A 13,995-nucleotide genomic window follows, 5' to 3' on the forward strand; every position below is an offset into this window, starting at 1 on the left:
GTTAAAAAAAAAAAAAAAACGATATGTGTTGTATACGAAAGCTTATACCAAATTTTAAAAATGTTTGTTAATTATCAAGACGCGCTTATTTTTGTAAATTTTCAACGTACAGCATTGGGTGTATGGATTGCCCATGTAGCCATTGACGCAGATGCAGACAGCTTGGTGTCTGGTAGCGTTGCAAAGCGCATGCACGCCACACTGTTGCTTCTTGCAAGGATCTTGGCAAGTATGGGTGATTTTATCGCAATATCTGTCGTCGGCGCAGTCGTCATTACGTCTGCACTCGATTATACCAACTACAATTAAAGCGCGATGATGAGTTAGCGAGACGATAATGAAAAGAAAATGAAATGTTGCCTGATCGATATAGGAAATTAAACGGTCGACTTACGCTGTCTACAATATCCGTGGGTGTCTATTCCGTATCCGTATCGCGTCGGACACACGCAACGACCGTATTCATCTATGCTGAAGCCCTTTTCTAAGTCGCACACGCAGTAGCCTTCCTCGTTTACCACCATGTTAGACTGCTTGCGACAGGGTATGCAGACATCGTTCACGTCCTTACCGAATCCAAGTGGGCAGACGCAGTTGCCGTATTCATCGCGAATCTGACCTTTCCCGATCGGGCACGCTTCCGCTGGAACTGAATCGCAGCGGACAATCGCGTTTCCACGGTATCCTGGCAGACATTCGCATATCATGGTCCTGATTGGACTGGTGTCCAGAACTTTGCACTCGGCGTTAATACCGCACGGTGCGATCTTGGTGCATGGATTGATGCATTGTCCGTTGAAGCACGCGGTTTGAGATGGACACTCATTGTCCGCCTTACACTTTTCCTTAACTGCAAAAGAAATTCGCGAGAAATTAGAATTGAAGAATCAATTATATTATTATACATTCAATAATTAATAAGATTGAACGGCCAGAGACGAGAGTAATATAATTGGTTGTAAAAATTACTTTATTATAAATTTCGTGGTGTTTTATACTAGAAAATTAATTAATAAAGTAATTTTTACAACAAATTATATTGCTCGTCTTTGGTCGTTCAATCTTGTTAATTATTGTATTTATAACGAGCGAAAATTATCAAGAATTTCAATTATACATTAACAAATTCAGTAAAAATAAAATGAATCTTTTACCCTTAATACATCCTGATTTAACGTCGCCAACGTAGCCAGGCGGACACGCGCATTCCACAACGTGGTTGTAAACGCTGCAATCCATGTTGCCGGTGCACGGGTTCTGTACACAGGGATTTTCACAGCGGTTGTTGATGCAAGCCTTATTGGTAGGGCAATCCGAGTTGGTTCTGCATCCTAACAGGACACAGGAGACCCGCGGATTGCCACCAAAACCTGGTGGACACTCGCAGATAGCTTTGTGATGAATACCGTGGCATACGGCGTTCTTGCCGCAGGAAGCCAAAAACGGCGAGCATGCCGGCACGCAGTTGCGCTGGACACACGCGTGTGAACCGCTGCAATCGCTGTCCGATCTGCATCCTGCAACTATAAATATAAAAATACAACATTATTACATAATGTTTATATAAACTTTTGCAAGTTTTATTAACATGTCTTGAACAAGGAGAAATTAATGGCTTTCTCTAACAATAAGTGAAAATTTACCTCTTGTACAAAGAATATCCGGATTTCCGTCGTATCCCAGCGTGCACGAGCAAATCGGCTTGTGATTGATGACATTGCAAACCGCGTTAGGCCCGCACGCGCAGGGGTCCCTGCAGATCGCGTTCACGCAGGACCGTTCCGAGGGGCAATCGTCATCCTTGGTGCACTCGATTTTCAGGATCGGTTTAGTAGCCCGACAAGTACCGCTGCCGCTGCTAACGTATCCGCTAGGGCACACGCATACCATGGTGCGTATCGGATGCGTTGGCAATACCCGACACTCAGACGGCTCGGTGCACGGTTGTATGATCGGGCAAGGAATCTGGCATTTGTTGTTCAGACAGGCGAGTGAGTCCGGACAGTCACTGTCCTCCCTGCATTCGGGCCTGACTTCCGGTTGGCAGTTGACGTACGGGTTTCCGGTGAAGCCCGATGGGCAGCGGCATATCGGCAGGTGGTTCAGAACCCTGCATTCCGCGCGAGGCGAGCAGGGATTGTCATGGACGCAGGGATCGATGCATTGCATGTTGATGCACGAGTGATCGCCCGGACAGTCGCCGTTGCTGTAGCAGCCGATCACGCGGCAGCGATCCAAGGGATTGCCATGATAGCCCTTGCGGCAGCGGCAGTCTGCCACGTGGTTGCTCGGGAAGCACTCGGCGTTGGTGCCGCACGGGTCCGTGACCAAGCACGGGTTCACGCAATTGTTATTCTCGCAGGTCTTATCGAGCGTGCATTGAGTGTCGTGCCGACACTCGACGGAGTGACAGGCAATCTCGGGATTTCCCTGGTAGCCCTGCTCGCACGAGCAAATCGGTTTGTGATTCTTCACGTAGCAAGCGGCGTTGGTACCGCAGTTACAGGGGTTGCGACATTGCCTGTTGATGCACGCCTCGCGGTCACCGCAATCGTCGTTCGTCGTACACGTTCCAATGACCGTCAATTGTACTATAAAATTGAAATAATTTATGGATTATTATTTTATTATTTATTTAATTTATGGATTATTATTATTATTATTATTATTATTTTCAAACATTTATATCTTTTCTGAATTAACCGACTCAAATAATACTTGGCTTTACTTACTTGGCCTGCAAACACCATCAACATCGGTGATCCAACCCTCCGGGCATGTGCAAATCATGGTCCGTACAGGTACCGTGTCGAGAACGTCGCAACGAGCGTTTTCCAGACACGGCTTGATGACTGGACAAGGATCGATGCATTTCTCCCGGATGCACACCAACTTGTCTATACAATCGATGTCGACTCTGCATTCAGGCTCCTCAATCTCTTCTATGGCATGTCGTTCGCAATAAGAGAATGGATTTCCCAATGGAATGTTTTCGGGGCAGCGGCAGGACGCAACGTGATCCTGGACGTAGCAAACCGCGTTCTGCGCGCAGGGTGAATTCTCGGCGCATGGGTTTACGCAGCGGCCCTCGTTGCAAGCCAGATTATGGGGGCAATCGTGGTCGGTATTACACTCGACTCTCTCGCAATGAATCTGCGGATTGCCGTAGTAACCCGAACCACAACGACAGGCCGACCGATGATTCTTGCCGTAGCATTCTGCGTTGATGGCGCATTTGTTGTCCAAGATGCAAGGGTTCACGCATTGTCCGTTGTAACAGGTGGCTGCGTAGTCGCACTCGCTGTCAGATTCGCAATCGACTGAAATAGACAATTGCAATCAGAAATCGCATTACAAGTAAAAATTGAGGGATTTTTGTGATTCTTGTGATCTGAAATAGAGCCATAGTAAATGGACGACTAGATCATTTATGAGATATAATCGCCGATATCCTCGGCGATACAAAAAAGTTAAAAACTTATTTAAAAAAAAGATAAAACAAATTCTACTTACGCTTGAAACATCCTAACTGAGGATTTCCAGAATAGCCTGGAGGACACACACAGGAAGGATAATGATTTACGACATTGCACTTGGCGTTGGGTCCACAGTTGCAGGGATTAATGCAGGCGCTGTTGACGCACGCATAATTTCCTGCACACTCGCTGTTCGATACACACTCGGGCGTGATCTCCGCTGCGATCGAAAATATCATAATATGAGAAAAAAAACTGTTACACACATACGATTTCTCCAAAATATAAACTTTCTTCGTAACGATTCTTACGTGGTATGCACTTGGTTGTAGGATCGCCGATGTAACCAATCGGGCACCTGCAGACCGGATTATGATTGTCGACATGGCACAAAGAGTTCCTGCCGCAAGGATCGCCAGCGACACACGGATTTACGCAGAGCGAATTTATGCATTGCTTGTCGCGCGCACATTCGCTGTTCGTATAACATTCTGGTCGAGGTCCTGGCAATGGAGCGACTGGAACTGCAATCGAAATTATATAATCAATGGCATGTACATGTTCTAGGAGATAAAAGACGACAATAATTGCGAGAAACGCTTCAATTTATAATTTAAATTCTATTTACCTCTTATGCATTCTATATAAGCATTGCCGGTAAAGTCCTGAGAACAGAAGCAGATACCAGTGTGAGATGTGGATTTGCATTGCGCGTTAAAACCGCACTGAGTTGTCAAACAGGCATCTACGCATTTTCCGTCCAGACACGTCTCGTGATTGGCGCAATCTTGATCTAAATGACATTGTACGTCGACCAACACTGCAATGCATCCATAGGCAATTAAAAAAAAACCATTGAATTATAATACGAAATATTATATATGCCGATGCAGTTTATAAAATGACACGTACCAATCTGCTTGCACTGGCCGTTAATATCAGTGATTGTATTCGGTGGACACAAGCAGATCATCGTACGAAGCGGTTCTGTGTTCAGGACTCTGCACTCCTGTTCACTGGTACACATACCAGCAGACACGCACGGGTCTTGACATTTGTTGTTAATACAAGCGAGATTCAATGGGCAATCGCTATCCTGTATGCATTCCGGCTCAATGGAAGGTTCACCTACGAATCATATAAATGTATCACACGGGACTTCTTGAAATCGTCCATTTTAGTAGATCAATTTAAAATCAACTCTTCTTCGAAAATGATAAATGAAATTAATAACATTTCAAGAATCAACATACCAACGCATGTTATATACGGATTTCCGGTAGTACCCGGAGGACACGTGCACTTCGGCTGATGTTCGCGCGCGACGCAAATCGCGGCCTCGCCACAGGCATCGTCATCGCAAACCGGCCTGCAAACTCTATTCAATCTGTCGCAGGCCTCGTGATCAGCGCAATCTTCGTTGTAATGGCAGATCGCGGAAATGCACGCCACACGTGGATCGCCTTGAGTACCTTGCGGGCAGATGCATTGGGCTCTGTGAGAAACCGCTCTGCATTCCGCACCCCGACCGCACACGACATCACCGATGAGACACGGAGTGACACAATTGTCGTTCCGGCAGGTCTTATCATAAGGACAGTCGTTGTCTGTCTTACATTCCGCTGAAAAAAAGAGACAGTTTTGTGTAACAAATAAGTGCAATGTACTCAAAATAAAATGAGGACTTTTTAAATTATTCTTCAACACGTTTCAGATCTTTTGAGTTAAGATGCATCAAACTTATGTTTAAAAAAAATCAAAGAAAATCTTAATTATCTTAATTATCTCAAAATTTATATGTTTTTATTAAAATATAATTTTTATAAATTAGAAATCTGTAAGAAACTCACGTCTGAAGCATTGAGCTTGTGGGTCACCAGCGAAACCGTGTTGGCAATGACAAGAAGGATGATGATTGATTGTGATGCATTCTGAGTTTAGGCCACAGCGATTGCTAGAGCACGGATCTTGGCACAATTGATTTATGCACGCTTTGTCGGACGGACATTCGGTGTTTGTTCTACATTCCGGAAGAACTATATTTTCTGTGGATGCAAAAGATAGAGTTGTAAAAAAACATATATAATCGCTTACGGCTCTGAGAAATGGAAAAGAAAGCATACAGTACCTTCGTAGCAATTTATGAATGGATCACCGACGTATCCGTGGGGACACTGACATATACGACGATGATTTTCTATATGACACTCTGCATTTGGTGAACATGGATTAACGGTGCACGGATTGATGCACTGACGATTTAGGCAAGCCATGTCCGGTGTACACTGAGAATCACTCTCGCATATCGCAGCAATTTGTTTGTCCACTGCAAATACATAAAATATTCGTAATTCAGTTATCAATTAATGTTTTTGCCGTAATGTATATACAATACATATAGTTAATTGAATCAATTTTATTTGAAACATTCAATTATCTTTTCGAGAAAATAAATTTATTTTATTATGTTTAGATATGTTTTTTATATTAATGTATAAAAAGTATGTATGCGTTTAGATAGAAGTCTACCTGGCACGCAAGCAACGGTGGCGTCGCCAGCAAAGTTTGGCAGACATTCGCAGATCATTGTTCTCATTGGTAAGGTATCTACAACGCTACATTTGGCACTAACGATGCATGGTTTCATTTCTGCGCATGGATCTTTACAAATACCACTGAAACATGCCAGTTTACTAGGACAATCGGCATCGACTTGGCATCCGGTCTCTGGTTCTAATAGATCTGAAATGGCAATAGATATTTATTGTATATATACATATATAAACATTACCAATAAATCATATCTAATAATTAATTATTTTAACAATTTTTTACAGCAGTCTAATCCAAATTATCACTTGTTAAATATATCTTCTCAATTATATTAGCAATAATTTAACAATATAATGCTCTCTATATGATTGTGTTTCTCATTTCATAGAATAAATATTACTTGTTAATTTAATGTATAATATTTTTAATATACTTTACAAAATTCTTTATAAATCTCGTATTAAAATGGATTCTTACCCATGAGACACGAGGTGTAAGGATTACCCACGTAACCAGGCGGACATTTACATACTGCTCGGTGATTGACGACATTGCACAATGCCGGTGGTGGACAGTTGCAAGGATTGACGCATCTCAAGTTGCGGCAGGCAAAAGATGGAGCGCAATCGTTGTCGCTAGTGCACTCAGGCCTTTCGCATATTTCGTAAGGATTGCCCGTATATCCATCAGGACAATAACATCGAGTTTTATGATATCCGTCAGCGGTACACAATGCGTTAATACCGCATTGTGTAACCAGACAGGTATCAACACACTCGTTGTTAATACAAGATTGAATTAATGAGCATTCGTTATCGCTACGGCAACCAACTGTAAAAAAGAAAATATTAATAAAGTTGATGTTATACAACAGAAAAAAATAGTTAAATATATTTGTTTAACGCACGTTGATGGCAATATTGCTGAGGATATCCGGTGTAGCCATCGTTGCAGACACATATAGCTCTGTGCATTTGCACATGGCATCGACTATTAAAGCCACAAGAATCGAGAATACACGGGTCAACGCACTTTTGATTGAAACAGGTCTTGTCGTTTGAGCACTCGGAATTTTGTGTGCATTCTGGGATTGCTGCAAATTTAAAATTAAAATTTTTTTCATAGCGTCCACGATAAAAAACATATTTCTTAATAAAATTTAGCTTGTAAAAAGATTATTTTCGATATATTAATACTTTACTAGACAGAATAATTTTTTAGATATTAATAACAATATTTTGTTAGATTACATAATATAGCTCGAGTATTTGCAAAATAACGTAGTATACGCATATTTGAAAAAATTTAATGATTTATTTTTTTAATTCATAATAATCTTAAAAAATCTATTTGCAAAAATCTAGCGTTAGTATAATCTTCAGGTATAAATATTACCTTCAAGGGTTGGAATTGTGCACTGCACTCGCGCATTGCCTGTAAATCCAACAGGGCAGGAACAAATTGGTTTGTGATTAACGGTTTGACAGATAGAATTGATACCGCACGCGCCGATGCAGGGATCTCTGCATTTCTGCGAGAAGCAAGCTTTATCACGCGGACAGTCTGTATTGATAACGCATTCAGGATAAATGCAAACTGCAACGCCATTTCTCACTCTACACTCGCCGTTGTAATTGCAAGGAGAGGGACTGCAAGGATTGGTTTCTAAAACAGAAACGAGCGCATTTCACAATAACGAGGAAACAAGATTAGAAAATAATATGATGTAATTTTATACCAAATTCAATTTTTCTATATTTACCGATCTTTGTATAACATTCCTCGAAGGGATTGCCAATCAACGGAGACGGGCAGCTGCAAAGTGGGCTGTGATTGATTGTTTTACACACCGCCTTGCTGCCGCACACATTCTGAGAACAGGGATCTTTGCATTTGCTCTGTATGCAAGCTTTGTCGCCCGGACAATCCGAGCTGAGGACGCACTCCGGATGACAACCAGTTACACTCGTTGGAACGCCTTGCAGCCCAGGCAAACATTTGCAAATTGCCTTGTTACCAATTTTCTCGCAGACGGTGTTCGGACCGCACGGTGATGGATAGCACGGATCCGTTTCCTTAGTATCTAAACATAAAAATAAATAGAAATTAATAAGTAACGTTTATCACAAAGAAAAAAAAGCCTTAAAAGACGCAGCTTTATTTAATCTTTTATGTTTGAGATTTTTTATTTAATTAGAGAGATAGCTGAATAAATCATAATAATTAGAGAAACGGATTAATTAAACCCTACCTTCAATAGGGACTTGGCAGATCGTGAAAGCATCTCCGATCGTTGGCAACGGGCAGGAACAAATGGGGACGTGATTGGATACAGTGCAGATCGCACCAACGCCGCAAGTACCAGGGCAAGGATCTTGACATCTCGTCTTTATGCACGCTTGCGATTTCGGACAGTCAGTATTCACAAGACACTCGGGTTGACAGCCTTGATACGGATTGCCTCTGTAGTTCGGTACGCATTCGCAAATGGCCGTGTCGAATCTCTCGTGGCAGTACGCGTTTATTCCACATGGTGAAGGGCTGCACGGTCTAGACGGTACCAGCGGTGTTGGAGTCGCTAAAATAATAGAAAACATAATTAATTCCATAGTCATAATTGCGTTTTAAAATTCTTGCATGCAGTGTATATTATAATGTAAATTAACATTTTCAAAAATATATTTGCATATAAGAATAGAAGTGAATAAATGTACATTGTAGCATCTGTTGCATGCATTGTACATGTCATTTATACGTGCAAAGGTGCAACTCATATGTATATACATATATGTATAATACATATATTCAAAAAGATATTTTGCGTATCATATTGGTATATGAGATCGAGTGTAGATATTTAAAAATGATGCAAGATCAATATGTGACAAAGAAACTGACATGCAGTTCTTTTAAATACATCAGTTATGTACAACAATAATGATATTTACAAGATCTAGAGATTAAGAAATCAAGTTTTAGTGATCAAAATGCTGACTGAACAAGTAATATCCGTCAGATCAATTGATACGGGTAAAGATAGCAGGGATTTTCTTACATATTATCTCAGAGCAAACTGTGAATGGGTCTCCAGTGTATGATTCGGGACAGGTGCATCGGGCTTGGTGCAAAGTGACTTGGCACAGTGCATTGAATCCGCACAATCCAACGCATGGGTCGGTACATTTCTGCTTAATGCATGCTCGATTGGTGGGACATTCGCTGTTTACATGGCATTCGGGTCTACAATTGGGTGGAGATCCTATAAAGGTGGGCAAACAGGAGCAGGAGGGTGTATTATCGGCGGATACCGCGCACTGCGAGTTCAATCCACACGGTGAGGGGTAACACGGGTCCCTGGTGGGTTCTACGGCTGGTGTTGCTGGCGATGAAAAAAAGAAATTTATTATTCGTTTCAAAATTAAGGAAGAAATGTCTCAAACACAACAACGCAAACGCAATCGAAGAATCGTCAAGAAGACATCCAAAAGACGCGCTCATCCCTTTCACGGATCAAGGCGACAAATTTTAGAAGTCTACATGTAATGTCTCTTCGATATTTGCATTATTTTCGATGACACCCTGGGCGGTTACTTACTTATGGGGAAACAATTGACAAACGGGTCACCGGAATGCTGAACAGGGCACCTGCAAATTGGATTGTGATTTCGTACGACGCATAGCGCGTTCTGGCCACAAGCATTTTCACAGGGATTGCGACATCTCATGTTCACGCAAGCCTTGCTCTGCTCGCAATCGGTGCTAACGAGACACTCGGGTCTGCAGCTTGGCGGGATTCCAAAGTAACCAGGTAGGCAAGAACAGGAGGCTTGTTCGCCGAATTCACGGCAAACGCTGTTGGGTCCGCAGGAGGAGGGCTCGCAGGGTTTGACGCGTGCTACCGAGACGTAAGGTGATAAAATTAGTGGTTTCTTTCAAGGGCGGGGCTGTCTCGGGGGGGGGGGGAAAAAAGCAAAAGGTAGGGAGACTCACGTTGTACACGTTTACAAAGGGTGAACGGATCGCCTTCGTAATTCTTGATGCAGCTACAGGTGGACACGTGATTGATGACCGCGCATTCCGCATTCTGGCCGCAAATTCCGACGCAGGGATCCACGCACTTGTTATTTGCGCAAGCTCTATCGAACGGACAGTCGGAATTCTGCACGCACTCCGGCCGACATTCCCGATACGGATCACCACGATATTCAGGTATACAATTGCAGATTCCGTTATGGCACTCGGCATTAAGCCCGCATGGCGATGGGTTACATGGGTCTGACGTTACTGTAGGAATGTCTGTATCGAAAGACGTAAGTATAAATTTAACGATGATCGTTTTATACTATTGATTTATATAAAAAAAAGAACATATATGTGAGCAATAATATAACGAAAATTCTTACGCATGGGTGCCTGATAACAGTTGCTGAAAGGATCGCCTGTGTATCTATCGGGACACGTGCAAACCGGGGTATGGTTGATTACAGTGCACAAGGCATTAAAACCACAGGATCCAGGACAGGGGTCTCTGCATTTTTCTCTGATGCAGGCTTTATTGCTGGTGCAATCAGAGTTAATTGAACATTCGGCGCGGCAATAAGGTGGCGATCCAATGTAATTGGGCATACACATGCAAGACGGATAGCCTCCCCTGTCTTGACAAGTGGAAAAAGGTCCGCAGGGCGATGGAACGCAAGGATTTACTTGTACCGTTGGTGTGGGCATCACTGGAATAAAATTACATAACAATCTCCGTACGCAGGCCACTCTTAGCTGCACAATATTTGCGCGATGAATTTCTTTCGGAACTTACGGGGCATATCGAAACACTTGACGAAGGGATCTCCAATCTGACTGGGTCCGCAACTACAGAATGGACTGTGGGACAAGGCGTCGCACTTGGCGTTGATACCGCATACGCCTGGGCATGGATCGACGCATTTCTGATTGACACACGCGCGATTCATAGGACATTCTGTGCTAACGACACATTCGGGTTTGCAGTCGGGAGGAATTCCTTGATAGGTAGACAGGCACGAACAGCTGGCTTTTCCGTTTACATTGAGGCATCGACTATTCGGACCGCACGGGGATGGCTGGCAAGGGTCGCCTACAGGCACCGGAGCTGTGTGAGATCGATCAAAAGGTGAGACATAATGTTTCTGTTAAACGACTAATAACGGACAAACTTGAGTCCACTTACGAGTTTCTTGCATAAATTCGCAATATCTGAACGGGTCTCCGGTATATCGTGGTTGACAGCTGCACGCCGGTATGTGATTGATGACTTCGCAAATCGCATTGACACCGCATGTTCCTGGGCAAGGGTCCTGACATTTGTTTCTTATGCAAGCTCGATTGGACGTACAGTCGGAGTTAATTACGCACTCGGGTCTACAACCCTCATACGGATTTCCGTAGAAATCGGGCAGACAAGTGCAGGAAGCTGAGCCAGAAATTTCACGGCACATAGCGTTCGCGCCACATGGCGACGGCTGACATGGATTTAGTGGAACAAGCGGTATGTCAACTAAAATAGAGGGCGTAGATTGCTCAACTATTAAACATGTTTAACGAAATTTATGATAAAAATTACACGGAGAGAATTTTATTTTAAAATTTACCCTGAAAATCATGTTAATCGTAGAACAACATAGTATTTCGATGAATTTGATGTGATTTTCAGAGTTATATTTTTTAGTATATATTGCAACAAATTTATTGTGCACAATAAAATTTGTCGAAATATTATGTTGTCCCACGATTAATAATGATTTTCAGAGTAAATTTTAGAAGGAAATTCTCTCCACGTAACGTATTTTTAAGATAATTTACTACATTCTTCAAAACTTACTCGGTCGGGGATTGCACTGGATAAATGGATCACCGGTAAAGCCACCGGCGCAAATGCACATCGGGGTGTGACTAACAGTTCTACATTCAGCATTCCTACCGCACGATCCCGGACAAGGATCGCGGCACTTTTGATTAATGCAAGCTTGTTGACTAGGGCATTCGCTATTACTAATACACTCCGGTCTACATCTAGGCGGAGTGCCGATAAATTGGGGCAAGCACGAACACGACGGGGCGCCGTTGAGGACTCGACATATTGCATTCGGGCCGCAAGGTGAGGGTTGACAGGGGTCTATCGGTGGCTGTGGTTCTTCCGCTGCAATATTTAAAGTTGTTATACTTATCTTGACACAACATAAATTATGTGACAATAAATCTCGAGTTGCGTAAAATTCTTACGTTGTCGAATGCATTGAACGAATGGATCTCCCGTGTACAAAGGCGGGCAATTGCATATGGGATTGTGATTCACGACGGTACATTGTGCGGTTAATCCACATGCACCGAGGCATGGATCAATGCATTTTTGATTGCTGCAGGCTCTATTGCGGGCGCAGTCAGCGCTTATGAGGCATTCCGGTCTACAGGACGGCGGGGCGCCTCTAAATCCGGCGATACACGCGCAAATGGCTTGACCATTTGACACGCGACAGTGACTGTTCGGACCGCAGGGGGACGGATTGCACGGTTGTTCCACGATGATCGTATCTAATTTAATAATAGATAATTATTTCACTTTTATATCGGGAAATATTCTCGAAACGAATACACACTCGAGCGAACTCTCATACTTAATTCATACCACTCATACAAACCTTGAAGAGGGGTGCACAAAACGAATGCGCTACCGGTCATATTTCTTGGGCAACTACACATGGGCAAATGATTAACAACAATGCATTCCGCGTTAAAGCCGCACGTCCCGACACACGGATCGCGACATTTGTGCAGCATGCATGCCTTATCGCGGGAACAATCGGTGTTAATCACACATTCTGGTCGGCAACCGACGTACGGATCACCAAAGTATTCTGGTATGCATGTGCAAATTCCGTTGTTGCATCTAGTGTTCTGACCGCACGGTGATGGGTTGCATCGGTCTGGAGGAGGTACTGAAATATGCACAGGTCAAAATTGCAGCGATTTAGAATAGTATGTAACATTGCTGCGATAAATAACGTGACTCAAGTTCTTACGGGGTAACGGAGGTAACTGAGGTAAAACGTTGCAACCGATGAAGGGATCACCGGTATATCCTTCCGGACATACGCAGGATGGCGTATGATTAATCACCGAACAGCGTGCCAAGAGGCCACATGATCCTGGACAAGGATCTCGACATTTTTCCCTGATACAAGCTCTATTAGCAGGACAATCCGAATTTATTGAGCACTCGGGTCGACAGTTAGGTGGAACACCCATGTAATTTTGCATGCAACTGCACGCTGGTGCATCGCCAATGGCTCTGCATAGGGCATTGGGTCCGCAAGGTGAGGGTAAGCATGGGTCCCTCGGATATTTATCTTCTGGTTTCGAGACTACGAAAAAGAAGTGTAAGTAATATTGATATTCTTCGAGTATACAAAAATGGATGCTATTAAATCAGAAATTGATAAAAACAATATAATTTTAACAAATTTTTAAATTTTATAAAAAAAAGGATGCTATTAAATCAGAAATTGATAAAAACAATTTAATTTTGACAAATTTTTAATTTTATAAAAAAAGAATCTTGTCCTACTAAACATACTTGGCACGGCGAAGCAATAAATGAAGGGATCACCCGTAAAGCCATTTGCGCAAATACAAATCGGGCTGTGATGTATGACTTTGCATTGAGCATCACGACCACAGGTGCCGATACATGGATCTACACATTTTTGATTCACGCATGCTCGGGTCGATCCGCATTCAGAATTTACTAAGCATTCTGGTCTACAATTTGGCGGAGTTCCGATAAACTGAGGCAAGCAGGAACAGACAGCTTGACCGTTATTATCGGTGCATTGACTATTGGGGCCGCATGGAGAAGGTTTGCATGGTTCACGCTTTTCATCGGGAACTATAATAACATAATGTTAAATTTAACGTATCATTTATGCAATTTTCG

The 13,995-nt window shown here is 42.9% G+C and overlaps 1 protein-coding gene across 1 annotated transcript in view; it reads right to left on the minus strand.

The window, feature by feature from the left end:
- LOC105452010 overlaps positions 1-13,995 on the minus strand; it is a 100,760-nt gene that overhangs the window by 2,051 nt on the left and 84,714 nt on the right. Inside the window, exons 102-130 of the mRNA XM_011692774.1 lie at positions 13,636-13,947; positions 13,082-13,423; positions 12,701-12,997; positions 12,285-12,593; positions 11,884-12,201; positions 11,233-11,559; positions 10,843-11,154; positions 10,433-10,756; positions 10,020-10,325; positions 9,625-9,924; positions 9,085-9,408; positions 8,281-8,607; positions 7,792-8,112; positions 7,425-7,694; positions 6,937-7,122; positions 6,507-6,860; positions 6,006-6,218; positions 5,605-5,802; positions 5,327-5,521; positions 4,730-5,098; positions 4,389-4,604; positions 4,105-4,296; positions 3,788-4,000; positions 3,514-3,696; positions 2,733-3,320; positions 1,644-2,591; positions 1,155-1,523; positions 395-850; positions 111-299 (exon numbers count right to left, since the gene is read on the minus strand). Of these exons, the coding sequence (XP_011691076.1) occupies positions 111-299; positions 395-850; positions 1,155-1,523; positions 1,644-2,591; positions 2,733-3,320; positions 3,514-3,696; positions 3,788-4,000; positions 4,105-4,296; positions 4,389-4,604; positions 4,730-5,098; positions 5,327-5,521; positions 5,605-5,802; positions 6,006-6,218; positions 6,507-6,860; positions 6,937-7,122; positions 7,425-7,694; positions 7,792-8,112; positions 8,281-8,607; positions 9,085-9,408; positions 9,625-9,924; positions 10,020-10,325; positions 10,433-10,756; positions 10,843-11,154; positions 11,233-11,559; positions 11,884-12,201; positions 12,285-12,593; positions 12,701-12,997; positions 13,082-13,423; positions 13,636-13,947 (9,258 nt within the window). The remainder of the gene's footprint in view (positions 1-110; positions 300-394; positions 851-1,154; positions 1,524-1,643; positions 2,592-2,732; positions 3,321-3,513; positions 3,697-3,787; positions 4,001-4,104; positions 4,297-4,388; positions 4,605-4,729; positions 5,099-5,326; positions 5,522-5,604; positions 5,803-6,005; positions 6,219-6,506; positions 6,861-6,936; positions 7,123-7,424; positions 7,695-7,791; positions 8,113-8,280; positions 8,608-9,084; positions 9,409-9,624; positions 9,925-10,019; positions 10,326-10,432; positions 10,757-10,842; positions 11,155-11,232; positions 11,560-11,883; positions 12,202-12,284; positions 12,594-12,700; positions 12,998-13,081; positions 13,424-13,635; positions 13,948-13,995) is intronic.

Source organism: Wasmannia auropunctata, unplaced genomic scaffold (assembly GCF_000956235.1).
Source record: "Wasmannia auropunctata unplaced genomic scaffold, wasmannia.A_1.0 LD336039.1, whole genome shotgun sequence".
Lineage (NCBI taxonomy): Eukaryota > Metazoa > Arthropoda > Insecta > Hymenoptera > Formicidae > Wasmannia > Wasmannia auropunctata.